This window comes from Plecotus auritus, assembly GCF_963455305.1.
Source record: "Plecotus auritus genome assembly, chromosome: 6".
NCBI classification, from domain to species: domain Eukaryota; kingdom Metazoa; phylum Chordata; class Mammalia; order Chiroptera; family Vespertilionidae; genus Plecotus; species Plecotus auritus.
Genome location: NC_137773.1, coordinates 97918361 through 97946352, shown reverse-complemented (window position 1 = coordinate 97946352; position 27992 = coordinate 97918361). Strand labels below are relative to the sequence as shown.

General features: G+C 50.3%; 1 protein-coding gene across 6 annotated transcripts; it reads right to left on the bottom strand.

The window, feature by feature from the left end:
* Nucleotides 1-7: 7 nt before the first annotated feature.
* Nucleotides 8-27966, bottom strand: MAU2 (MAU2 sister chromatid cohesion factor). 6 transcript variants are annotated; one of them, XM_080672813.1, is made up of 19 exons: nucleotides 27662-27966; nucleotides 20178-20195; nucleotides 19494-19559; nucleotides 17730-17825; nucleotides 16212-16306; nucleotides 13343-13370; nucleotides 12859-13014; nucleotides 11641-11787; nucleotides 11468-11558; nucleotides 10299-10402; nucleotides 9693-9770; nucleotides 9348-9413; nucleotides 7766-7852; nucleotides 6874-6923; nucleotides 6574-6651; nucleotides 6280-6391; nucleotides 4059-4149; nucleotides 3076-3203; nucleotides 8-2819 (listed from the first exon to the last, which is right to left on the bottom strand). In XM_080672813.1, exons 1-19 carry the CDS (start codon nucleotides 27935-27937, stop codon nucleotides 2745-2747), a joined length of 1842 nt encoding a protein of 613 aa, XP_080528939.1. In that variant the 5' UTR covers nucleotides 27938-27966; the 3' UTR covers nucleotides 8-2744. The 6 variants fall into 6 exon arrangements, with proteins under 6 accessions (XP_080528939.1, XP_080528940.1, XP_080528942.1 ...); XM_080672814.1 differs by having other exon boundaries at nucleotides 7769-7852; nucleotides 27662-27949; XM_080672818.1 differs by having other exon boundaries at nucleotides 15-2812; nucleotides 27662-27949.
* Nucleotides 27967-27992: the final 26 nt, after the last annotated feature.

Here is a 27992-nt window from a genome sequence, read left to right as displayed (position 1 = left end):
CAGTGAGTGATAGCTACTGCAAGTGATTTTACTTTGAATACAAAGAAAAAGAAATCCACAAACAAGAAGCTATATTGTATAGTTATGTCTTTTAAACAATGTTTTGCATTTATAAATTTGTTTTCCTGATTAAAAGCACCAGTGAAGTTACAGGCTGCTAAAACCATATTACAAACCCGTTAAAAAGATATTATGCCAAACATACTTATTAAAAACCCTTTAACAAAACAATGCAACCACAAGCATATCCACTGTGCCAGGCAGCCCTTACCCAATTGTGCTCTCAGTCAGTGGGATAGGGAGTATTTACCCCAGGGAGAGGACCCTTACCATGCCTGTGGCCACCTGCAGGAGGCAGCTGTTTTCGAGGGAACCTGGGGGCACCTCCAGGACCAGCACCCCAGACCAGCAGGCCCAGGGCACTTATTAACAGAAGGTGGTGAGGAGAGCACATGAGGGTCTGACCAATTTTCAGCAATTGACCTGCCAACAAAATCCTTCTATTACTGTGTGCCCTGTAAGTTGAAGAGTTTGGAATTTTTATGTGTTTTTTCCCCAAACATTTAGCTATATGACACTTAACGCAACATCTCTCTGGTGGCTCACTTGCTACCGGTCTTAAATTCTTGATTGAGAAACTGTGAGACACTCAATGTGGACTCACAGAAAGGTATGTATGACAGTTTGATGTAATTGGTAGATGCTGCATTAGAGGGAGGTTCAAAACCATACACACAGTTTGGTTCCCATAAAGCTAAGTGGAATATTAAATGTTGAGTACTGAATTTTTCATTGTAAACTTAAGAACTTATCCTTAACTTTACACACACATAGATAACAGAGTGGTCACTAAAAGCATTTTAACATCAGAACAGACATTAAGTTTTGAGGTTCTTAAATTGTTCTACATACAAAATGCCCTAGAAGCAAAGAAAGGCTTAAATAAATACAGAAAGACAAACATGTGCAACAATTGAACTAATGTGGATACGGAGAAGTTAGACAGTGTGGGATCCAGGCTGGTAGGCGCAGCTTATGGCGAGATGGGGGCTCCATCCCTTGAGTGGAGAGGAAGGCCCCTGATAGAGGAGGAAGACAGAATGGGGACAGCTTATGACTGGGCTTACACCCTTCTCCACAGGCCTCACGCGCTCAGGGGTGTCAGCAGAGGGAGCAGCCCTGAACACCCAGGTTCTCCTGGGCAACACAGGGATGGTAGGTCCTCTTGGGACAAGCCCTGGAAAGCCTGCCCCTCTAACTGGTGACTCACTTGCATGCCTGTCACTGGCCCCCAAGTGGGCAGCAGGGCCCTGTCACAGGCCTGGTGAGGGCAGTGGCCCAGTGCAGGGTGATGTGCTGACAGTCCTGCTTGTGGCTAAGGCACACCCAGGCTCAGGGCCCAAGTAGCTACCTGAGTAATCCCATATCCTAACGTTCCTTCCATCACAGACAGAGGCTTCGAGAAGCAGCCTTCACAGTGCAAGGGTAATGAGACACAAACCAACAAGCCACTCTGACCAGCAAGACCACTTACCACCCCTCAGTGGGGAGCTGCTCCCAGGTGCCAGAAGTTGGAGGGGGCGGCTGCCTTGACTCCCCCCAATCCCACCATCACCACTGAGGCACCTCCTAGAGTATCCAAGAGGAGCACAGAATCAAGCACACTGTCTGGGCCAGGTAGAACTTCCTGGCGGGGGGGGGGCTCCAGCTTGGGAAGAGGTTTCAATGCTGTCCCGAGACCCACGGTAGGTAGCCCTCCTCCCTCCCAAGGGCCAGGTTGGCTGGGCTCCAGACATCTGCAAATATCCTCTGCAGAGGAGGCCACAGAGCTGCCTTCGTTCAGCACCCTGAGTTGGACTGAGGAGGGTCCTCTCCCCTTTCCCCTGCTTCCTACCCCACAATACAGACACTGATGGGGGAAGGCAGCTGGTGCAAACACAGGAGTCTCAGCTCCAGCTCTGAGAATCAACACACATGCACGTGCACACATATGCGCACGCACACACACAACCTGTATCTACTGCACATGCACACACACACTTGTCTACAGTATGCACACACATGCACACACGTTTACAGCATGTGCACCCCCATGGCCAGACAGTGATCCAGTCAAGGTACAGATGTTTGGAAGGCGAGTTCATGGGTGCCCTGACCAGAGGCACTAGTTGTCAGGATGGACACTGGAGCGAAAGGCAAGCTGGGAAAAGTGTTGTAGCAGGACATGCATTTTTGTCCCTGATGTGCATCCTCACTTCTTCCTTCCAATTTTTGGCCAGAAATTGGCATCTTGCCTCTAAGCTCTGGAAGCTGCTGTGAGAGCAGAGGAAACACTCCAGCCTGGCACAAAAGTTCAGGCAATGGAAGTCACGTGGCAATGCCCCAGTGGTGCTGCCCATCCTGGCACTCCCCATCCACAAAGTCCCAGGAAAGCGTGACTTGTAGTAGGACTGGCAGTTCAAGTCCACTTTAAAGGATGGCTCTGGAAAATTGGCTCCAACATTCCACCTGCAAGCCTCAGCACCGGGGTCCTGATTCACAGCAGTAAAGCTGGCCAGCCCTTCCTGGGAGGGTGGGAATTGGCCCTGCACACTCCCCGGGGACTTGGAAGCTCTGGGAAAGAAGCCTGGGGACACCATGCCAGCACGCCTCAGAGGAAAGCGCGAGTGCTATCTGGGTGGAAGTCAGGGACACAGTCGGCCCCACGGAGGCCTTGAGAAGCTGGGTGGTCCCCTCCAGGGGTCTCAAAGGAGGCTGGCCAGGCTGGTGTTGGGTCCATTCTGAGCTTGGAATTGCACGGGCGGCGGGCCATCTGTCCACTGCAGGAAGAGAGAAGACACAAGTGAAGTCCTGAATCACCTGCTTGGGTGACTAGTGCCACTTCCCACACCCAAGGGGCTCCTGAGACTAGGCTCAGTTAGGAATTGCTGGAGAGATGCAGGGAGATGGCAGCCAAGCATATACTTCCTCTTCTGGAAGTGTGCCCCACACCCTGAAGGGCTGCAGGCAAGGTAAGCCAGCCCCGAGGAGCCAACCACCACCCCCATTCTGTCTTCCCACACCTCGTGCCTATACCGTGATAAGGTTATGCTCAGGGAGGCTGCAGGCCTCGATGTGGTCCTGGAGCAGCTGCTGAGAGAAGTTCTGGTGCATCTGGGCGGCTTCATGGGCATCTATGGCATTCCCGCAGGCCTTGTTCAGGTCTGAGGGTAAGACACACATGGGTGAGCCTGCCTTCCCCTGCCACCACCCCATGGCCCTCCCCTTGGGTATAGGTGGAGCCCTAAGGTCAAACCCAGGCTCCAGCCCTGGCCGGTAGCGCTAAGTGGTTAGAGCACCGGTCCACACACCAAAGGGTCACAGGTTTGATTCCCGGTCAAGGGAACGTACCTGGGTTACAGGTTCATTCCCTGGCCCTGGTTGGAGCATGTGTGGGAGGCAAAAAAACAACAACACCCAGGCTCCACCACTGGGTTCCTGTGCACCTGGCAAGTCACCGGCCTCTAGCCCTGTCTTGGGGTCAGCTAAATCCACCTGCCAGCAGCCCTCGCAATGCCCTCCTGAGTTTCTGAGCCATGATCAGTGGGGCCCACGGGGGCAGACACAGAGGCTGGTTGGGCAATAAAGATCCCTGTGCACACAGGAGCTAGCCAGAGCAGGGCACCCAACACCTACTTCTGAGGCAGGAGAACTGAACAAGTCCACAAAATCCACTGCCTCAGGGCCTAGGGCAAGTCTCTGTAAATAGGGGAGCAGCCACCTGCTGAGCCCCCGCCCTGCACCCAGAGCATCCCAGCCAGTCCTGCCAATGGGACAAGGACAAGCACAAGGGCTCACAGTCCAAGTCTTCACCCAGATGCCAAGAATCAGCTTCACAGGTCCTGCATTGAGCTGATGACATGACTGAGCTCAGTGACCACTGCCCTCAAATGACCTCCTGGGAACCTGAGAATGTGCTAGAACTAGGGCTGTGGCATGTAGAGGCCAGTTTGAGCAAAGGCTGAGCAGGGCTTACTCAGCATCTCTGATCTCTGGGAAGGGCCAGCTGCCATACTCACCTCTCAGCAGGGCTGACGACCACAACTGAACGGACATGTCTGGGATCTTGCTGGCCAGCTGCATGGCGGGCACCACCATGTTGTTACTCTCCTGTGGACCAAGAGCAGCCAGGGAGTGGGGGAGGCAGCAGGGACAGCTCAGGCCCACCTGTCATACCTAGCCCAGGCTGCCTGGCACACTCCTACTGCCTGGCACACTCCTACTTCTATTTCAGAGGCGAGGATCACCCAAAACATGAACCAGAAATGCAGCTAAAGAGCTGCCTTGCCCACCTTTCCCTGCTCAAGGTGGCTTCTAGAGATTTATAAATAGATGAGAGCCAGGAAGGTTTGGTTCTAAGCCTGGATCTGCAGTTTGGGGCTGTGACCTTCATCTCCCCATCTGGACAAGAGGTCATCAAATCTACTACACCGAGATACAGGCACAGAGCCTGTACTCAAGTGGGGCTTCATGCTTCCCCTAGGCACACACACAGGTCACTGTCCCCACTGTGCTCAGAGGCTGAGGGGCAGGGTGACAGAATGTTAAAGAAGAAGCAGAGCTGCACTCAGAAGAGAGAACCCAGAGGCCATCCTTTTTCTTTGGGGGTGGTTAATATCCCCAGCCATGGCCATCAGTACCTGAGCAGCAGGGCCAGTTAGCCTGGGCAAACACTTGTCACACGGTTGTGGGGAGAGGAACCAGCCAGGCTCATTTAAAAAGCTTAATTTTTGCCCTAGCTGGTTTGGCCCAGTGGATAGAGCATTGGCCTGGGGACTGAAAGGTCCTGGGTTCGATTCCAGTCAAGGGCACATGCCTGGATTGTGGGCTCAATCCCCAGTAGGGGGCATGCAGGAGGCAGCTGATCAATGATTTTCTCTCATTGATGTTTCTCTCTCTCCCTCTCCCTTCCTCTCTGAAATCAATCACTACAGACACACACATACACATACACACACACACACACACACACACACACACTGAGTGGCCAGATTATTATGATCTCTGAACACATAGTAATCTGGCCACTCAGAGAGAGAGAGAGAGAGAGTGAGTGTGTGTGTGTGCGCATATATATATATTAGAGGCCCAGTGCATGAATTCATGCATGGATGCATGGGTGGGGTCCGGCCAGCCTGGCCAGGGGGAGGGGACATGGGTGGTTGGCCGGCCTGCCTGCTGGTTGAACTCCTGGTTGAGGGGACAATTTGCATATTAGCCTTTTATTATATAGGATATATACTGAGTGGCCAGATTATTATGCGTTCAGAGATCATAATAATCTGGCCACTCAGTGTATATATAAAATAAAAATAAAAAGCTAATTTTTAGGGAGCTCCAGGGTTTGGTCAGATGAAACTTACAGGCCAAGACACCTGACCTGTGTCATCTGTCTTGTGAAAACAGCTCAAGTGAGGTTGGCTAAACTATGGAGTAGATGCTGCTTCAAAATTCTTGCTGCTGTTAAAAAAGCTCTAATACAGTGGTGTAGGGAAAGACAAGATGTAAAACTAGAAAACACCCTGAGAAACAAAACCTATGGGTAGGCAGGGGCGAGCAATGGAAAATGCCAGAAGACAGAGGTCATGCAATGATTTTCAGAACTCAGCAGGGCTGCTGAGATGGCTGGTGCCCAGGACACCTCCCACCCTAGCCCCTGAGTAAGAGTTTTGCTTCTCAGAACTTCTATGATAAACAAGTCATATTTTATAATATGGACAAATGTTTTTGTTAAAAAATTGAATGTCTGTGAGGTCAATGGGTGAGAGCAGGTGATGATGCACAACTGATGGGGAGACCTGGAGTGGCCAATCCCACCAGAACCAGCTCCAGGGGACACTCTAGGTGAGAGTGGAAACAGGAGACCTAAGGACACCATGTTTGCTGGGCAGAAACAGAACCCAAGGGATTCTGACTAAGAGGACACTCTCCATCCCAGATATTAACATACACAAAGGGGAACCTGCCTCAGCCCTCCCAGCTTTAGGAAGCCCTAACTAAGCACTGGATCCGTCTGCCCCATAGGCCCACCCTCCAGGGACCCAAAGTTCCCCAGGCCTGCCCCCCAGGCTGTGTGAGCCAGGACACCTCTGCCCTTGTTAAGCCTCATGAAGCAAAGAGGGCTGGGGGGAAGGGTGTCACTGAGACAAGATAATTGAGGGGCACAGGATGCAAAGCACTGCTTGATGGTGACCCAAGTACCATGCTGGCCCTGTCCCTCAGCCCGGCCTGGGCACTCACCCTGTGGTTCCCCAACACGTAGAAAATGTGGCCCAAAAGCACCAGAGAGCAGGCTGTGAGCCGGTTCAAGTCCTCTGCATTGGACATCTTCAGAGTTTCTCGCAGAAATCGCCTACATGAGGGGAACAGACTGAGGCCCCATTGAAATGCCTCTGGGGGAGGAAGAGGCGGCAGCAGCCTCTCAGCCCTGAGCAGAACCTGCCTGGCTGGGGCACAGAGGGGCTGAGCATACGCTGTCAGGGAGAAGACCACCTAGAGGCCCAGCCCAGGCTGCCCGCCCTCAATAGCACTCACTTGGCCTCATTGTAGCGTCCCTGGAAGAAGGAGAAGAGCCCGCGCACGTAGAAAGCCGCTGCTCGAAGGCAGTGAGAGCTAGGGGGGAGAGTGAAGCATCACAATTTGGTGGGGCTTTTGTAAATATAGCAGGCTTACAAAAGGGGAGTGGGTGGTGGTGGTGGTGGTTGAAGTGATGGTGCATGGTGTTGGGAGTAACAGGGTAGTCAGGGGCCCCATAGGTGGTGGCACCACCCCAGAGAGCAGAAAATACATAAGAAAGGCAATGGTAAAGTAGGACCTCAGTGTGGGACCATGTACCTGACAGGGAAGCTGTGGTCTGGGTTGATCCTCTCCAACAAGCTGTATAGCTGCAAAGAAAATGTCAGTTGGGATCACTCTGCATTTCTAAATGTGAGAGAGTTTGGCCCCAACTATGTTAGTAAATTGACCAGGGCTGCCTGCAACTTCCTGATAGTGTTGAGTCCTCACCCTGAATTCCACGCCTGGGCAACCTGCTGGTAGAGGGGGCAGGATCTAAAGCAGGTGAAGGAACTATAGAACACTGCATGGGTTGCTCACTTTCTCACACCCCCATGGGAATCACAGCCTCCATTGTGAAGGGTCTGATGCAGGGTCCTTGCACCCTCAGCCTACCCTGCCCTATGCCATGTGAGGGAGTCACAGTGCATGGGCCACGAGGTCTCACTGTGATTCTACAACAGAAAGCTCAAGAAAGAAACTAAATTTGTCCTGGGAGATTTGACAAAGCTTGGCTTGTTTTCAACAGGGAGAAGTGTAGCCAAAACCGGTTTGGCTCAGTGGATAGAGCGTCAGCCTGCGGACTGAAGGGTCCCGGGTTCGATTCCGGTCAAGGGCATGTACCTTGGTTGCGGGCACACCCCCAGTGGGTGGTGTGCAGGAGGCAGCTGATCGATGTTTCTCTCATCGATGTTTCTAGCTCTCTATCCCTCTCCCTTCCTCTCTGTAAAATATCAATAAAATATATTTAAAAAAAAACAAAAAAAACAGGGAGAAGTGTTACTTAGCCAGGGAATGTTTCTGCCCCAGATGTGGCCTCCCTCAGCTACACTATACTCTAAGGATAGATATGCTTGGGCTGCTGAGATGGCTGGTGCCCAGGACACCTCCCACCCTAGCCCCTGAGTAAGAGTTGAAAGAAAGGATACCAAACATGAAGCATGTCACCTACTACCTCTTGGTGTCTATTTCCTTCCCGTATATACACACTCGCCAGGTTGGTTACGATGAAGGCCCATAGCTCCTGGTGGTTGGTGAGCTGAAATTGGGACACAGGGCATTAGGGGTTGGCTGCTCATGGCACAGGAGCTACCCAAACACTTCCTAGTGGCTACTGTGGAACCTCCCATTCTCTTTAATTCAGACACACACACCACCACCCCGCCCCCTGCCACTTACACACACACACACACACACACACACCTGCCTCCTAAACGCAAGAACAGTACAGCTGTTAGTTCTTTTGGCTATAAAACCATCGTCTGTGTTAAGAGAAATGTAGGAAACCAGCAGCACTGATCCTGTCCTCAGAACACACTACATTTTGGTCCATTTTCTGTTTGTTTCTCAGGACTAAGACCCAGGCAGCCACTCCCTCCAAACCATGGTGACCCTCAGACCCTGTGAGCACAGATACAACAGAGGTACATGTTGGTTCTGGAAAGGCCCCCACCAGGAAAGAGGCCAGAGATGCTAATGGTCAGTGGTGTATAGACCACTGTCCCCAGTTCTTGAGAACCGACAATGGCCAAGACACGAATCGATATGAGAGGCCCAAGTATCACCCAGGTCCTGATTCCCAGTGGGGCTGAGAAAGCGCAGTGTGCAAAAGGTTGAGGGTGCAGGGGAAGTGCAAATCCCACCTGCAGGAAGTGCTCTGGTTAGTTTGTTGTGGGACCACAAAAAGAGCTCTGTTTGGGGTCCAGGGGGTTGAGTCCAAGTTCTGATTGCACCACTTCCCTGCCATTCCCTCTTGGCTAATGGGGGATTCCCTGGGACAAACAATCAGAGCAGCAGCAGCCGCTTGTGGGAAGTGAGGTGAGGAGGAAGGGGCCAAGAGACCATTATAGGCCGTGATAACTGCAGGCAGGGTAGTGTGTGTGTGTGTGTGTGTGTGTGTGTGTGTGTGTGTAGTGTGTGTGTGTGTGTGTGTGTGTGTGTGTGCGCGCGTGCGTGCGCGCGCACAGGCGCGCGCGGTCCTGGCAGCCTAAGCCGACTGGGACACAGAATGGGCATGGAAAGCCATGGGAATGAGCACTGTATTTGCTCTTTATATTCTGGTGTGCTGCCTGTACCTATGGCCACGTGGAGCATCCTGGAGGAGCAGTAACACCACCAGAGCTCAACCCTACGAGTAAAGAGGTCTGGAGACTGACAGAGCAGAGCTCCCTGCCTGACAGTCAGGGTGCACATGACACCCCAGTGACCTCACCTGAGTCACAGAGCAGCCCCCACACCCCAATCTCTGCTTGGGGCCTCCTAAGGACCACCAGGAGGAAGGTGTTGCTGGCCTCCTTTTCCTAGAAGCACATAGGGGCTGAAGTGAGGATGTGCTTGTCTGGTCCTGGAGCAAGGTGGGCAGAGCTGAGATCTGCCACTGGGCTGTTGACTCCATGATGATATGGCACTAGCCCTAGTGGAGCTTCCAACCTGGCAGCAGCAGGTGGCCTCTGTGGCTGTTGTCCTTATCACAGCCCATACCTGACTCCTTACTAAGCACTGCCTGCCCCATGCAGTGAGGGCCAGCACCTTACCCGCAGGGCTGTGGTGAATTGGGCTTCTGCGTTGTCCATGCAGTTGACGGAGACACAGTACAGGCCCTGGAAGAAGGAGGCACTGAGGACTTGAAGCCTTGCCACTTGCCCAGGGCCTCATGGCTACACAAGACGAGCCTGACCAGTGACTCTATGAGCCAGGTACACCTGAGCTTTTGCCCTGGCGAGGAGGCAGAAAGACAGCATGCTGGGTTATTCCCTTCTCCTGGGACCTAAGTCAACTTGGACTTAAGGTGTCTGTCTGTTAGAATGAAGTCCACTGGGGTGACTGTCATGGGGTTAGTCACTGGAATGGGGCTGGGGCAGGCAGTCTTGCATACTCACCAGCAGCGTGTGCAGCTGTGCAGCATGGTTGGAGAAGAGCCGGGGTGACTGTTGGCACAACTGGCAGACCTGTGAGATCTGCCGAGAGAGCATGCCCAACGTCACGGGACCTGTAACCTGGGATCCAGTGCCCACATCCTGCCTGCCCTAACTTGGGTATGAAGTTCTGGTGGGTGTGTCCATTGTGGGGGCAAAGGGCAGCCCTAACCTCCTTGAAGACAGTGATCCTTGTCCGTGACCTGCCTTCTCCCTCATTTCCAACCTGTCTGGGCTGTTAGCACCTTTGCCCTGCTTAAGGGCCTGTGCCCTCTCAAGAAGTTGGTAAGCAGGAGTTACATGCAGCAAGGAGAGCTCCATCTTCCTTGGGCGCTTCTAGAAATGTTGACATTGCCCAGCTTTTAGGGAAAGTGCCACTGATTTCTGTACCAGATGTCTGATCAATTGTGCCCATGTAGGGTAACCAACTGCCAAGTTATAGTGAATTGACACGGACAAATGTCCTGCTGATGTGCACTGGGCAAATTTACATTCTCCTATGTGGTAACTTCTGGAATTCAGCAAACTCCAACCACCTGTCCCCGGCCCTCCCATCCCCAGCGGCCTCACCTCCTGTAGTGCGGTGGCCTTATGTCCTGTGACAAGCCTGCACATGATGATGTGCTCAAGCAGGATCACTTGGAAGGAGGATAGGATGGGGCTGCAGTCGAGCACTGGAGGTGAGAAGAGGATGAACACTCAGGATGCAGCTAGAAGAGGCTGACCCCTGGTCCAACCTCCCACCACACTGACCCGCTGGCTACCAGGTCTGATACTTGCTCTGCTGGGCACCACGCCAACACCTAGCCTGTCACTTTATTCATGCCCACTGCACCCATGAGTGCCGGTTTCACCTCCTTGTTCAGGTGGGGAGGGAGACAGGCTCATAGCAGTTTCTGGTGACTAGAGTATTCTAAGAGTAAGAAATCCCTGGAGGGACTTGTTTTCCACCCTGACCCACCACAACCCAGTTGGGTGCTCAAGAACACGCCAAACCTGGTGGGTTGACGTTGCCCAGGAGAATGATACTGTGTGACAACCTCAGGCAGCAGTGGAGAGACCCGATTCCTGGCTGCCCCAAGTGGCTGTCATCTCATGTTGGAACTAGACAGTGGAGACCTTCCCCAACTTAGCCAGAGGAATGAACTATGATCCCTGAGGGTTTTGTATCTTTAGCTAATGGCTTCTCCTCCAGCAGCGCTGACAAAGGGTACAGGGACTGGGTGAGCAGGTTAATGGGGACACTGAATCAGAGCTCTGGGTTCCTGCTAGTCAAAGGTCCCTGGTCCCACAGGATAGATCAGTCAAGCATCCAGGAAGAACCCACAACTTCTAGGCCATCTGTCAGCAAGAGCCAAATTCAGATCCCAGCCTCACACCAAGCACAATCCATGTCACAACACGGATAATAGCAGACCCCATTTCAATTGAGCACTGTTGTCTCAGCAGGCTCAGGTGGGAGCAGCTAACTATCACAGCTGTCTTGTGTAGTGGGGTGGACAGGATGAGATGGCACAAGACCCTTAGCCAAGGATAAAAGGTCAAGCCTAGGCCTGGCCTGCTCTGTCCTGACCCGTCACTCTCATCTGCCAATTAGAGTAACAAGACCCATGGGACAGGGATTCATGGGGACTGCTTGGCACTGCGGTTCTACAGGGTTCTCAGGCCCAGCATGAGGCGGTGGCCAGGCCACAGACCAAGGGGCACAATGGCAATGTGACCCACCCAGCCCAACGTACTCTTGAGCTTCTCCAGCTGCATGAGTGCCTTGTCTGTGTACTTCTGCGCCTTCTCCAGGTAGCCAGCCTGCATGGAGTGCATCACAGTCACCTGGCGACAAGACCAGACGGTGGTGGTCACTAGGGTCCTCTCCTCACCCACCTGGTCCCTGGCCTCGGCCCTGGGGACTCACCAAGTAGACAAGCACACACATGTGCTCCTTGGGCAGCCAGTGGAAGAGGTCAGCGGGGTTGCTGGGCAAAATCTCATCGTCATGCAGAGTAGAGATGGTCTGAATGCACTGCTGCAGCTGCTTCAGGCATGGCTTCACACTTTTCACCTGCAGTGGGTGGGCAGTACTGCACACCTGAGCACCTGCTCCCAATAGGTGCCAGCTCACCAGTCCCTTCTTCCCAGGAGCTCCCGCCACACCCACCACCTGCAGAAAGCAGGCTCTCAAGGTGGGGGTCAGGGTCAGAGGGTCATCTGTGGGACTAAGGCTCAGCTACTGCCCAGTGCTGGGTCCAAACACCAAGGACCGGGAGAGACCCGTCCAAAGACCCTGCATGAGCTATGTTTCCTACTTCCTGCTGAGAGAGCAGGACAGGGCTGGGGCAGCTAGTAGTCATCCTTGGGGGCAAGAAGTAGCTTCCTGGGCCAGGAGTCCTACAGTTGCTGTGCCTCATATGAACTGGCCTCTGGGCACTGGGAAGCCCTGTCCAAAGGCCCCATAGGACATGTCCAGAGCACCCCATGAATGTCCTCTGTGTTTCTATGTATTGAGTGCAGCTCTTGGCCCAACAGGTAAATGTAAGCATAGGTGGGGAATCTGAGGCAGTCCCTTACCAATGAAAGACCTGACGTTTTCTGGGGCTCTACCTGCAGCCTCCTAGGATTTGAGGCCAGGCCTGTGGTGAGTCAGTGTGACAGGGTGGGGTGAATAGGTGGGGCAACACCCCCAAAGGCTGAGCACATTCACCCATAGGGGGTACAGCCTCTCCTCAACTACACGGGGATTACAGAGTCAACTCTCGGAAACAGTTGATTCTGTCATTCCCTGCTTGAACCTCACAAAGTTCTCATCAGCTGCAGGTGGTGGACAGACACTGCTTTAGTACCTGCTGTGTGTCAGGCACCTTGCCAGAATCCCCAGTTTATTATCATGGAATTGTGTGAGGCCATGACTACTCCCACCACGAGGACAGGCCACTGTCAGAGCACCCTCTGCCCTCAGGGGCACAGTACTCTTGCCAGAGCACAACAGGGTAAATGAGGGAGCTAAACTTTGAATGAGATGCACTTTGTGGTGAGGGACTTGAGGCAACAACAGAGTGGGTATCTCAGCCCAAGCCCTGCCCATCCCATCGCCTACCTGCTTCCCAGCAGCCCTATTGTGGGAGGCACTACGCACCTGCCCTGCATCCAGGTAGTGTGTCACCTGGAGCACAAGGAAGAAGACACGTAAAGACTCCTTCTGGATAGGATTTCCCTGCCAGTTCTCGACAATCTGTCCACAGAGGGTCAGCAGTGGGTGGACTTCCTGCAACTTGCGCTCCATCAGCAGCAGCTGGGGAGGGAGAGGCACAGGTGCTGAGGGCCCCTCCCAGTGCACAGGGCCACCGTCTGCTTGCCCACCCACTGGGGGACTGCTGGAACCATGCAGGGAAGGCAAAAAGCTGGGCTGGAACCCACATCTAGGCTGTTCCTTCCTCAGCACAAATTGCACAACCTGGAACCTGAGTTTCACCTCTGAACCCAGCTGGAGCACGGGGCCTCACTCTGGTGGCTGCCTGCAGTGTATAAGTGTCTGGGTGCCCAAAGGGCTGCACCACAGTGAGCAGAAGCCCTGCCTCATGTCCGCCACACCTGCACCATTCTGCTCAGCCTCAACTTACCATCCCTTTGCTGAGCAGGAACAGCGCCCTAGAAAACAGAGAGGGGGAGTCAGTCTGTGAGGCCCAGGCGCCTCCTGGGATGCCTACCACCCCAACATTCATAGGGACCAACAAGCAAGCTTAGGATGGTTTAAGCAGATGACAGCGGCCCCCAGCGACCCCCAATGAGGCTGGTTTTATTTATCAGAACGCTCCACTTTGTTCTATTCAATCTTTCTTTATGTGTTTGGCCTAGACCAGGGGCGGGCAAACTTTTTGACTCGAGGGCCACAATGGGTTCTTAAACTGGACCGGAGGGCCGGAACAAAAGCATGGATGGAGTGTTTGTGTGAACTAATATAAATTCAAAGTAAAGGAGCGGAGGGGAGAGCAAGAGAACAGGATAGAACAGCCGGATCCGGCCCACGGGCCGTAGTTTGCCCATGGCTGGCCTAGACACTCATGTAGCTCAAAAGCCCAGGATAGACAGATAGATGCTCAGAAATCACGGAGGGGTAAGGTACAAGAGAATGTGCTTGCCACAATCTCACTCTTGCTGACACAACATTGGTAGACAGCATAGGGTATGGGGAGAGTGGGCAGGATTTGGTGTTTGAACCCAAGGCCATGTCTCACTGTGGCCCCTCCACACTTCCCCTTCCTCACCAGTGACCGGCCAAGCCCTCTGATTCTGAGTGTTAAGGAGGTGAACTTGGGGAGTTCCAGCCATGTCAGCAGCCTCACCACCCACTGTCTCTACTCGCAATAGTCAGCAAGGCTAAATTTCTATGGTTTCCCTTAAACCTTTCAGCATTTTCTAAATATATGTGCATGGCTGTCAACAAAAATAATAAAATGAGCATGCTAACAAGTTTAGGAAACAGCAAAACAACGGGGGAGACGTGTTGTCTTCAGGAACAGCTGTGGTCATGCAGAGCCCACAGCCCCGTTTATTCAATGTCTCAGTCTCTGTCCCACCAGCCTTGGCAGAGTCCCTAAGTGCTATGGCCAACACTCCATCAAATGGGTGCCGTTCTCTGTTTTACAATTGAGGGGCCTGTAGTGTTTAAGTGTCACACTCACAAGATGTTTGTGCTCCAGGCCACCAAGTTCTTCCCTGTTGTTACCTAAAGGTGTGAACTCTTTAAGTCTACTTGTCAGCTGTTCAACTGCTGAAATAGAAGGCTTGAAACTTCACATCAAGGTTCCCATGTTGTCACATAGGAAGCACTTGATGTAGGCCCTACATCAATGGTCAGGGGTTCTGGGCCAGGTAACCTGCAGGCTCTGTGCCCTGGTGAGGCCACCTAAGTCATCCACCTACAATGGCACAGAAGCCTGTCTGGGGACACTCATACGTGTACTCGTGGGAACATCCGCTATGTAGCTGTCCCTGTACCCTGCAAAGTGTGTCACCATGGACCCAGTGGCAGCCGCAACATAAGGGGCCAGGAATGTGAGGCCAGATAGTGTAACAGCTGCCATCTCAGGGCAGGTTGGCTGAGGGACAAGGACAGCCTATGGAAAGCTGTGTGGCTCCACATGGGCCACACATGAGCCAGAGCTCAGAGAACAGAGTTGGGGACCATTCTGTCCCAAGAACTCCATGAGATAAGCTCAGTTCTGTAAGAGAGAACTTTCTAGAACCTCAAAGCACACAACAGAATAAGAGCACTGCTGCCTGGAGTCTGTCAAGTGCACAGAATTCTTCTCTTTGGGGAAAAAAACAGAGGGTACACAGTGAAGTTCCTAAGGCCTCTGACCCTGACACCAAACCCTAGGGTAAAAGTCTCCAAATGGTCTAAGCAGTTTCATGTATAACACGAATCTTTGTCTCCCTTTTTATTTTAAACTAGAGGCCTGGTGCACGAAATTCATGCACAGGTAGGGTCCCTAGGCCTGGCCAGAGATCAGGGCCGAATGGGGCCTTCTGGCTGCCAGCCGGGCCTTCGCCTTCCTTCATTCTGCACCGCCCCCTGGTGGTCAGCGCATGTCACAGCAAGCGATCAAACTCCTGGTCTCTAGGTCGAACTCCCAAGGGGACACTTGGCATATTAGCCTTTTAGATATAGAAGAAGATTGATTTTAAAGAGGAAGGGAGAGAGAAACATTGATTCGTTGTTCTGCTTATTTATGCATGCATTTGTTGATTTTTGTATGTGCCCTGACTGATGATCAAACCCGCAACCCTGGCATATCGGGACAACGCTCTAACCAACTGAACTTGGGCCAGGGCTATGTCCCTTTTTAATTTATTTTTAATTTTTAAAAAATTGATTTGAGAGAGAGAGCAGCAATGATGTACAAAACATCAATTGGCTACCTCCCACACGAACCTCAACCAGGGATCAAACCCACAACCTGGGTATTTGCCCTGATTGGGAATCGAACCCGCCACCTTTCTGTGCTCGGGACAAAGCTCCAACCAACAGAGGCACCCTTCTTTTATACAAACTTCTGCTTACTCAGCTTACTGTGTCTGTTGCTGTGCATGTAAAAGCTCTTGGGTATCCTGAGAGGGACATTGGAGTTACTTACCATAGGTGCTGACAAGCATGCTAGTTATGCCCTCTGCATGCATCACTTTCATATCTGCACCAACAAATCGTACAAGCACTTTTATTTCAAGATACTAAATATATGTAAATGCCAATTGTGCAGAGAATGCCAGCTGCCCTTCACCCTCACAGGCAACTCTCCAACTTCATGAATTAACAGGATGAACTGATGGGGTAAAAGGCATTCTGTGGTGCTTTAATTTGTACATCTCTTACTATGTGTGCAGATGACTGCTGTTTCATGCTGAAATGCCAATTCTACTTGTTGTCCAGGATCAAATGGCTGAGCTCTTTCCAAGTAAGAGAGAGGGGTGTGGGGAGAGGGTGCCTACCGTGTGTACTCGGATCCCACCACCCGTGCATATTCAGCTCCCACACCTAGGAGGTCGCAGGCTGACACCAGGTCCTTCTCAAGGGTGTGCAGTTGCTAAAAAGGAGAGAGAATAATAATCCTTGCTTCCGAATCTCTTGCTTTATAATACTCAGTTCCTGACCTTAAAGCTTTGTTGGCAAGTTAAAGTGAACCTCCCCACTTGTCAACAAAATTGCCTCAGTGTCAGTTTTGAGTTAAATTAACCAAATACTCTCATCAATGTTAACTGCTTTAGGTACAGAAGTCTACTCTGACTGCAGTGTGTACATCATCTAAACTTAATAGTGCATAGAACCAGCAATTAACACTCACAGGCGTAGACCCCCAGGACTGCACGAGTGTATCTCTGTGCTTCAAAGGTCACCTTCAGGGGCCAGTCACTATGGAGGAGCCAGAGGAGCCCCAAACTACTTCAAGGGCAAGTGTCTGCAGGAGTTTAAACCCAGAAGCCTTAAGCTAAAAGGAAGGGACACCTGTGGGGCCTCAGTTGAGCTTGGGCTCCCAGGTGCATGAAGCACCCTGCAACTCTGTGACCTGAGGCAGGTGTCTCACTGCCTGGCCCACATATTATGTGCCAATGGGCAAAGCACACATGGGAGACTTAAAGGAGACAATGCTGTGTGGAACAGCAGCAGGCCAGGGAGGAAGAGCCCAGGAGAGCTGGCTGGACAAGCTTTCCCAGCAGGGACCCTAAGCCACACCCTTCTGGGATGAGGTACTCTTGCGGGGTGGAGGGAAGAAAAAGCAATTCCAGCTGAGGGCCCACATCCTGCACACACAGGCAGGTGATGGAACTGTATCATGGAAGATAGGCAAGAGGCAGTGTAGAGGGCAGGCTGGGTCAGGGACAGGAAAGGCTAGAGGCCAGCAGTGAGAGGGAAATGTAGGCAGTGCCCAGGAGAGCAAGGCACCCCCCACGGGGAGCCTTTAGGCCCAGTCATTACATCCAGGAAGACCTAGTCCAGAGAGGTCCCTCTACCTAAGCATCTCAGAGCACTGGGACCAGGCCGCCATTATGTCTGGAGAGCTGAAAGGAGGTTGGGGCGCGGGGGGGAGGGCAGGGAAGGGACGACCACATAGAGCCCAGGTGAGGCTGTGCCCCAGCAGCCCTGCAAAGGCTTAACTCGAGCAGGCATTCATTGCCCAATAGGCAGCCCCTTGGAACCTCAACACAGATCTTAAAAAGCATGGTGGGCTTCCGGTAAGAAATGCTTCCAAAATTTAAATGAATACAGGCAAAAGGGAGCACCAGAAGGGAGGGGAATGCAATAACCCTTGATGCTGAATGAAAGACCTGTGCTAGAGATTCTGCTAAAGTCAGAGGCTGAAAGGGACTTGTGAGCAGGCTAAAGGATCATCCCTGTGTCCCCATTGTCTCGGTGCAGCAGCCTGAGGAAGGCCTGTGTGTCCTGAAGTAGTCAGGTGGGTGTGCCCCAATTTCAGCACCCATGTCTTGGCCAGGCCCCACAGTACTCACAGCAAGCTGGAAGAGCAGGCGGCAGTGCCAGTATGGGGTCTGCTGCGATATCTGGATCGCTTTCCGCAACAGTGGCTTTGCTGCATCAACGGAATTCTGAAAGGTAATAGTCACATTTGGGGAAGAAAAGAAATAAGCTGGCAGGCAAGCTGGATTCCATATGCTGGGATGCTGAAAGACCACTCCCATTTCACAAATGGATTTATAGGTTGCTGATTTACTTTATTAAAAAAATAAAAGAGCCAAAACCGGTTTGGCTCAGTGGATAGAGCGTCAGCCTGCGGACTGAAAGGTCCCAGGTTTGATTCCGGTCAAGGGCACGTAACTTGGTTGCGGGCACATCCCCAATAGGAGGTGTGCAAGAGGCAGCTGATCGATGTTTCTCTCTCATCGATGTTTCTAACTCTCTATCCCTCTTCCTTCCCCTCTGTAAAAAATCAATAAAATATATATTTAAAATAAATAAATAAATAAATAAATAAAAGAGCCCTGGCCAGCGTGGCTCAGTTTGTTGGGCATTATCCCATGCACCAGGGTGGTTGCCAGTTCAATTCCTGGTCCAGGGCATATACCTGGGTTATGGGCTTGATCTCTGGTGGGAGGTATGCAGGAGGCAGCCAATCAATGTGTGCTCTCACATCGGTTTCTCTCTTTCTCTCCCTCTCCCTTCCTTTCTCTAAAAATCAATAATTAAAAAAAAAAAAAAGCCTGGCCAGTGTGGCTCAGTTGGTTGAGTGTCATCCCATGCACCAGGACACAGGAGATTGCAAAAAAAAGCAAGAGAAAGAAGATATTTTATTATTTTTTAATAAGTTTTCATTTATTTCAGAGAGAGGGAAAGGGAGAGATAGAAACATCAATGATAAGGGGGAATCATTGATTGGCTGCCCCCTGCACACTCCCTACTGAGGATCAAGCCAGCAACTGGGGGATGTGCCCTGACTGGGAATTGAGGCATGACCTCCTGGTTCATGGATTGATGTTCAACCAATGAGCCATACCAGCTGAGCAAGAAAAGACATTTTATTGGACTCACTGGCTGGGAGGTTTTTGCATTGATCATAAAATAACTCATTCAACTAAACTGAAAGTAGCTCTAGTTCAAAATTAGAACAGTCAATTGGATGACAATTGCCATCTTTCTTGTACTACAAGAGAGATGGGCCAGGGGTGTGAAGCATGCATTCCCTGTTACCCAGGGAGCCTCACAGGCTGTTGCTCAACGTGGGGAAAGGCGATTTTCAGCTACACCTGAAGATCAGGAAACATATTACGAAGATAAACTATATGGACTTGTTCAAGAACTAATTATCTTAGCCTAGGACAAGGCTGTTCTCCAAGTCTCTGGAAGTCTTAGAAAAATATTCTGTTGGTCCTCGTGAGCAAGTGATCACCCACAACCACCGAAGGTAGGAAAGTAATGGGAAGCATTAAAAGCCAGGAGGAAGTCAGAAGAAAAAACAAAACAAAACAGAACAAAAAGCACCGGCGAGGTGACTCAGTTAGCTAGAGCATCTTCTCGTACACCAAAGGTTGCAGGTTTGATTCCTGGTCAGGGAACATATCCAGGTTGCCAGTTCAATCACCTGTTGGGTGCATACAGGAGGCCCCCTTCTCTAAAATCAATAAAAACATACCCTTGGGTGATGATTACAATAAATAAGAAAGCCAAAAGGAAGTCACTCCACTCCTGAGAGCATCAATTTGCCATTGTGCCGTCATTACAGGGAGACCCCGCTTTCAGAAACCTCCATAGGCTCTTACCTCTTGACAGTATAATTCAGACAAAAGACTTGCTGCTTCAAATTTAACATCTTCAAACTGTGGGATCTAGTGACATCTGGTTAAGGAAGTACAGATGCTGCAAAAAGGTCAGTTTAAAAGAGATAATGTGTGCCCTAGCCAGCTCAGTGGATAGAGCATCAGCCTGTGGACTGAAGGGTCATGGGTTCGATTCCGGTCAAGGGCACATGCCCGGGTTGTGGGCTCAATCCCCAGTAGGGAGAGTGCAGGAGGCAGCTGATCAATGATTCTCTCTCATCATTGATGTTTCTATCTCTCTCTCCCTCTCCCTTCCTCTCTGAAATCAGTAAGAAAATGGATATAAAATAAATATTGTTAAAAAAACAAAAAAGGTAATGTGTGGGGTTCTTACACTGGGGAGGTTCGCCATTCAGGTGTGTTCCCACCTACTCTGAAACTCTAAGTTCATGTATTCCCCCAGCAATCCCTGAGCTTGCCACTGGCTAGGTGTGGAACTAGATGCTGGGCTTGAAGAGGAACATGGCACCCATGGTGAGGCCACTGGTCTGAAGGGACAGATACGGCTGCGTAGGGATTCTCCAAGACCTAAACCCATGGGTATATCATAGTGGGAATTCAAGTTTATAACACATACTTTTTATTAAACAACATTTCTTAAAGGAAACAGTACAAAAAAAAGGATACTTGCTGTGATATCAACCACTGAAAGAGAAATAAAAAAGTATTAATTCTCAGCCAAATGTGTGGCACATACTCACTAACTCTGGCTTTGGGGTTTATACTGGTTGTCCTGTCACAAAGACTACAGGTGTTCAGGTAAGTGGGAAGGTGGCCTATAGGCTCATTTATCCTCTAATCCAGCAACCACAGCATGCCTGGGGAGAGGGAAACAAGCATTTTCTCCCTTACTGACAAGGTGTTTCCTGTCCCACCGGGCATGTGAATCTGAACCACAATGCTTCAGAAGGGGAAGGAATGCAGAGGGGTCCTTATGTGGCATTCACTGCAGTTCCCCAATAGCAAATCATAACATGAGAATTCAGTTACAACTGGAGAGTGAGTCTGGGGGTGTCAATCCTTAGTGGCATTTAAAAGATGTTTGGAGATGAGTAGTTAGCCTCAGAGGGGAGGGAGGAGAGCTCCAGGAAGGACTTGTGAGGGCAGCGACCTGGCAAAGAAGTAGCAGAGATGATTCTGAGACCTGAGCTCGTAGTCCCTTTGCTGGCACACATGCAGGACAAAGTTCAGACAATAACATGCTCGCACTTGGGGACTGCTGTGCCCTGGAGCTCCACATTCCTACAGGAGGCAATTAGGTGCCAGGACCGTTCATCCACTAACCACAGTCTGTCTGGACTCAAGCATTCATCTGACACTTGTCTCACAAATGTTTCAGAGTCCTGCAAGGCAAATCTGGGGCTGAACAGAAGACCCTGACTTGCCATGCTCTGTGAAAGAACAGCATGGGATGGGGGGGGGGCATGTCTGGGGCACTGTGTGTGTGTGTGTGTGTGTGTGTGTGTGTGTGTGTGTTTGTAGGCAAAGGGAGTGCTCTTGGCAGAGAAGAACCTGTGAAAAGGCTGGAAGGTGTATGTGCCACTCACTGGTAGCAGTGATTGTGGATCTGAATGCCCTGTTGTCATCTATGGAGCCTGACCCAATGAGATCTGAGAGTATCCTAGATGCAGCAGAGAATGCAGAGGGAGGAGGAGAAGGAGGAGGAGGAGGAGCCAGAGACTGAAGGCCCAAGGGTCTGCTGGCTGGGAACATGAGCAGAGGGAGGGGCTAGGAAAGCCTGGTGGACAGCCTTGAGGCTGGAGATGCCTTTGGGGCAAGAGTGAGTGGGAAGGAGGAAGTCACAAAAGAGATTGGGAAAGACCTGGAGCTGCACCCCAGACCAGCTGCCTGAAAGACACAGGTGGGCCAGGAGGGGGAGCTGTGGGAGAGGAACAAAGAGCACTCAGGGCCACTGGGCTCCTGACTCTCACATATGCACGCAAGCACATGTGCAGGTGCACACACACAAGCACATACATATGCACACATATGCTTGCAGAGCCCAAGCAAAAGGCACTATGCAGCCAGCCCAAAAGTCCTCTCAAAGCCCCAATGCAGCAGGGTCAGCAGGGGCTCAGGGTCCCCAGAAGGCAGAGCAAGTGCCTGCTACCAGGAGTACAGCCCCAGAGATTGGGTTCCTTAGCTGGAGGCTGTCTACAGGGACAGTGGGGATGGGCCCAGCTCAAGCCACATGTGTGTGATATCATAAAGGTGGTAAACATGAAAGTTGGGGCTTGCTTTTTACAGAAGCCACTCCTCCCCAGGGGGAAGGGCAGTCCAGCAACAGAAGCTCCTGAAGACCACCAATTGGAAGGATGGAATGCTGTGTAGGAAACTGTGTAACTGAAGAGATGAGTTAGGGACATGTTGAGATCTGGCCCAACCCTGATATTCTGTGGTCCTGCACCTCAATCTCCATGTGCAAGATCTACCTCAGGCAAGGCCTCTGTGCTGAAGAGGAGCCCTCTAGGAAGAGTACAGAGTGGATAAAGAGAACGTGGACACACACAAGAGGACAGGATTAAAGGTGTGGACCCACATGGATCCTAGTCGCCCTTAGCATCTGTTCCCAGGGCTACAACCTGCTTCCATGCTCTCATGCATGCGCTGTGGCTGGCACTTGAAACACACACAAATGGGGGATGTTAGATAAAGATTTATGATGTGTTTCCTCATGGTGCTGTGTTCCAAGTTCCTAGAACAGGCCAACACACAGGAGGTACCTGGAAAACATTTGTCACATGAATGACAAGTTCATCTAGCATCACCAGGAAATGAGAGCTTCCTTATGTGCAAATGGCCACAGGGCTGAGACTTATGAATTTAAAATACTAACTCCCAAATGGCATCAGACAGCTCCCTTCAAACATTACTGCTTTGTGTCCGGGCATCAGCATCACTGACACCTTGAGACATCCCCTACAATGACCCAGTACCAAAGCTAGAAGCTAAAGAACTGGCTCAGTGTCAGGGCAAGCCAGTAACTTCCTCAGATTGATTGTCTGCCAAACACCAATCAAATGACTTTGCTTTTGTTTCTTTTTAACACTTGTGACCTAAAATCACAAATCAGAAATATACAGACATCAGAAATATATGCAGCTCACAAATAAAGTACCAACGTTGCTACCTTACCCAAAGTTGCAACCTTAACATTAACATTAAAAAACAGCTTTTATGTTTCCTTTCTCTTGATGGGAAAGCAGCCAAAGTGAATGGCCCTGAGCTGTGGGGAAGCCTGTAGGCACAGGGCAGGATGTGAACAACCCTAGCTGAAGTCCCTGGAGCCACCTTCGGGTTCTCAGAAAAAGCAGGGATCACTGCAGGGCCAATATACATCCTGAGAGGTGGAAGTGCCCATATCAGCACACTTATTGTGCTTGGAGAATTTAATCCAGGGCCGGAGAGCATTTCAAGACTTCTTTGTACCTCAAAACCAAGGTAACTTTTTTTTTTTTGAAGATCAGGTTTTTAATAACCAAATGTGTAGAAATAGTTATCAACTGCAACTCCTTTGGGATGGAAGCACAACACTTAGGAGCCAGTCTTGTCTCTTTCTGCTGTGTGACCATGTTTACGAGCATCCCCCTGTCAGCAGCAAGTCGGAAGTGGTCTCCACCTTGTAGGTTTGTTGAGGATCCAATAAGACAGTGTTCCAAGAAGCATGAATGCATGGTCTGGTACAGCCGTGGGCAAACTACGGCCCGCGGGCCGAATCCAGCCCGTTCGGCTGTTCTATCCGGCCCGTGGAGCAGAAAGAGTGGAGGGTTCTCTGGCTCTCCCCTCCGCTCCTTTACTTTGAATTTATATTAGTTCACACAAACACTCCATCCATGCTTTTGTTCCGGCCCTCCAGTCCAGTTTAAGAACCCATTGTGGCCCTCGAGTCAAAAAGTTTGCCCACCCCTGGTCTGGCATGTAGAAGGTGTCAAAAATACTATGGTAATTCCCAGGCAGGAACCAGAAGAAATCAGGGGTTGGAAGGGAGGCAAGGGGTGAGTTGGTGGAACTGTGAAGTGGTGGTTCCTAAACAGATTTCAAATCCTGAAGTCAGAGGAAACTCAGAGAGTGAGAGTGAAGAAAATGAAAATGAAAACAGGAGGTTTAAGCAAAGATCACTCTTCCATGAAAAGGCTAACACCAAGCTCTGTAAATGTAGCTTCTGCACAAGGTTCTGCTCCTGGTCAATGGGGCATGGAACTTAGTAGGACACAATCATGATCCTGAAGAATAACAGATCTGCTCTAGCTGTGCCTGATGATGAAAGGCTCACCACTGAGCCCTTTCAGGCCTTAAAAAGAGGAAGAGAAGCATTTAATTACTTGCTGGGAAGATAAACCAGAGACTGTCAGGCTAAACCCGGAAACAGAATTAACAAGTGTCTGGATGGTAGAGTTTGGAGCTGCTTTCTAAGACAGATGAACAAAACCACCACTAAAAAGCAGCTCTGTTCCAAAAGCAAAGAGAATGTAAACACAGTCTTGACATGGATACTGCAGTCAGAGAAACCACTGTATATAGAATGACTACCTGGATTATAGCAAATAAAAAACTCCAGAGGAGTGGCATTTATTTCTCTGTGGCTCTTAAATCAGGAAGGTCTAAGATGATGATGTACTTTCCAGGTCAAGGGATAAAGTGAAATGTGATAAAAAGAAAGTTAAGGGGGAATGTGCAAATTACTAAAATGGACCTGTTTGTTTGTATGAAAATAAGGAAGACTGAAAATTCACACAAGAATAAATGGGTAGCAAGAGGAAAGATAACACAGTGAAAATGAAATGTAAAGGAACACAATCTGACAGAAACTGTACAAATAGCCTGGCAAATTCTCTAGTCAAGAGATTTCTGCACTGGCCAGTGTGAATCAGTTGGCTGGGTGTCATCCCTTGCACCAGGAGGTTGCCGTTCGATTTTCGATCAAGTACATGTGCCTGGGTTATGGTCTTGGTCCCTAGTGAGGGGCATACAGGAGGCACCCGATCAATGTTGTGCTCTCATATCAATGTTTCTCTGTTTCTACCCCTCCCTTCACTCTGTCTAAAAATCAATGGAAAAATATCATCAGGTGAGAATTAACAAAGGAGAACATATTGACCCTGGTTGGATATGTTAGTTGGTTAGTGTCGTTAGGTTGTGGGTTCAATCCCAGGTCAGAGCACATACAAGAATCATCCAATAAATGCATAAATAAATGGAACAACAAATCAGTGTTTCTCTCTCTCTCTCTTCTTTCCTCTCTCTCTCAAATCAATAAGTAAAAGTTAAAACTAAATAAATAAAAGGAGAACATATTATGATTCTTTATTAAGTGAGTCTGGGAAAGAAAAGAATAAAAGCTGATAGCTGCCCGATTTGGGAAAAACACACAACTGATAAAGAATAATGATTTTAAAAAGCATGCAACACAAAAGGAGATCACAAACAATTGCAGAAGAAAAACAGCATGGAGAACTGCACTTTAATTGAAATTTGAACAAAATTCAATTAAAATCTCAGCTGGGAATGCAACTGACAGAAAGAAAGTATTTCCAGGTATAATGTCAGTGTGAGCTACAGAGGGGAACTTGTGTCTCTGTGGAAGATCCCACAAGATTCAGGGTTCCGTAAAATCCAGGGAAACCACTTCACATGGATATGGGCTTAGCCCTGGCCAGATAGCTCAGATGGCTAGAGCGTCGTCCCGATACATCAAGGGTGTGGGTTCGATCCCCAGTCAGGGCACATACAAGAGTCAGGGCACATATAAGAATTAACCAATGAATACATAAATAAGTGGAATAACAAATTGATGTCTCTCTCTCTCTCTAAAAAAATCAATTAAAAAAAAAAGCTCCTTGTCAACTCCATCTTTTCTCCCTGACCCATATTTTTCATGATTCTTTCATCACTGCCTAGCCCTAACCTCTTACTACATATTCAGTATTTGTCTCCCTCACTAAAACATAAACTTATGTGAGCAGGGACTGCTTTAGTTATTGCTGATCCCTAGCACCTAGAAGAGGGCTTGGTTGGCACCTGGTATGAGCTGAATAAATAAGTGCCGAATAACTGGGAATAGAACTTCACAAAAACAATAACAACTTATTGTCTTGGCATGGAACCTGGTGATCTTGAGCCTAGGTTTGAACCCAACTTTGTTAATGTGGCTTTGGCCCATCACTTTACCTCTCTGGGCCCTTACCACCTCACTCTTAAAACAAGGAAGTTGCTCATGCAAGGACTAAAGTCCCCTTCCAACTCTTTTTTTCTTCTTCATGTTTTTATTAATTTGAGAGAGAGAGAGATCCCCTACTGGGGATCAAGCCTGAAACCCAGGCATGTGCCCTGACTGAGAATCAAACCATCCGCCTTTTGGTGCATGGGATTATGATCAACCAAGTGAGTAAAATAAAGATCTGGTATCCTTCCAAAAGCAACTTGTTACTTTTGCCACTGGTGGGATCAGATTTACCTCAGATCAATACATTTTTTAAAATCTAAGTTGATTCTATGCAAGAAGTTTCCTTTTAAAAATAAATATATATTTTTTTTTATTGATTTCAGAGAGAAAAGGAGAGAGAGAGAGAGAGAGAGAGATAGAAACATCGATGAGAGAAAATTATTGATGAGCTGCCTCCTGCATGTCCCCTACTGGGGTTTGAACCTGCAACCCCCGCATGTGCCCTGACGGAGAATCAAACCATGACCTCCTGGTCGACGCTCAATCATTGAGCCATACTTCAATCAGAATAAAAGAGTAAATGGCAAATGAAGTCACAGTCTGATAGGAGTTGAGTGTCACTGTGAGAAGAAAAACTCCACAGCCAGATTCTTTGAGGCACCAAGATCTCTCACAAGTCAAGATGGGAGGGTATAGCCCTGGCCAGTGTGGCTCAGTTAGTAGAGCTTCAGTTTGCATACAGAAGGGTCACGAGTTGGAATCCCGGCCAAGGGCACATACCTGGGTTGCAGGTTCCATCCCAGCCACAGTCCAGCAAGTGCAGGAGGCAACCCATCTATGTGTGTCTCTCTCCCCCTCCCTTCCATTCTCTCTAAAAATCGAGGGGGAAAATATCCTTGGGCAAGAATTAACAACAACAGCCAGGACCGGTTTGGCTCAGTGGATAGAGCGTCAGCCTGCGGACTGAAGGGTCCCAGGTTCGATTCCGGTCAGGGGCATGTACCTTGGTTGCGGGCACATCCCCAGTGGGAGGTGTGCGGGGGGGCAGCTGATCGATGTTTCTCTCCCATCGATGTTTCTAACTCTCTATCCCTCTTCCTTCCTCTCTGTAACAAATCAATAAAATATAAAACAAAACAAAACTAAAAAATCAATAATAAAAAACAAAAACAAAACATATTAAAAAAAAAAAAAGAATTAACAACAACAGAAAGATGGGGGGTGAGGCCTGCCCTCTGAAGGGCATGGTGGGAGGAAGAGAAGTCACTAGGTGAATACAGAAAAAGCAAGAGCTAGGAGCGCCCCTTCCCCAACCCCCACCACTGAGCAAACTGGTTCTAGAATCCAGCCCCCCTACCCAACTCTGTTCCGCCTCCTTCAAATGACTAATTCTAGGCTCTGGGCCTCTGCCTCCCACCTATGACTCCTTGCATTACTAATGGGGGCACAATACCCTAGACACTTATCAGACTTCCGGGTCCAGGGAGAGAATGCTTTCCTAGGTTTTCTGAGAGAACAAACATCAGATTCCCAAGGGATGCCTGGACTGTCACGTCGGCCCTCCACTATCCCACGCCACTTCAGGAGGGCGCGTTCAGGCTAATGCTTCTGGGGTTGGGCCCTGAGAGGCTGGAAGCTGCAGGACTCACTAGCAATCTGGGGACGTCTCCAAAGGCGCCAACATGTCTATTCCTGAAAACCTAAAGAATTTGGGGATCCCGTTGCTCCTCGGAAGAGCAGGGCCCTGGACCCTGTCTGTCACTAGAGACGTTAAATAACGTCCCCCGCGAGGGTGGCGGCTTAGCGGTCCTGCGTCCCATGCGGGAAGTCGCACCCCCAGGTCCCTGAGGAGCGGTCCGGGCGGCCCTCGCCAGCCGTGGTCGCGGCCCGTCAGTTCAGGCCCCGCAAGGAGCCCGCGCTCCTCCCTCGCGGTTCGGCCCGCGCTCACCGCTTTCTCCAGGTGGCTGCGCGCCTGTTCGCTGTTCTTAGTATGGTGGTAGAGCACGGAGCCGAGCTGCAGGTGCGTGCGGGCCTCGATACGCTGAGGCGGCTTGAAGGGGAACACAGCCTGCAGGCAGTGCACACACAGGCGGATCTTGGGCGGGCTGGACGTTCGGAAGTGCTCGGCGAAGCCCAGAAGTGCCAGGTACCATGACTCGGCCGCTTCGGCCTGTGCCGCCTGGGCCGCGGCTGCCTGGGCCGCTGCCGCCGCCTGAGCCGCCATTTTGGCCTCCACAACAACAAGCCGTCACCACAGGGAGGCGGAAGCAAGCCTACGG

What these genes read in the sequence shown, in the direction of transcription:
- MAU2 (XM_080672818.1), bottom strand. Translation starts at nt 27,937, where the DNA reads ATGGCGGCTCAGGCGGCGGCAGCGGCCCAGGCAGCCGCGGCCCAGGCG. An exon ending in GCCTGCTCTTCCAGCTTGCT is followed by an intron (nt 16,307 to 17,729) that starts GTGAGTACTGTG and finishes TCTCCTTTTTAG; the next exon opens with CAACTGCACACCCTTGAGAA. An exon ending in TGTGTGTGCTTGTCTACTTG is followed by an intron (nt 11,559 to 11,640) that starts GTGAGTCCCCAG and finishes TCTTGTCGCCAG; the next exon opens with GTGACTGTGATGCACTCCAT.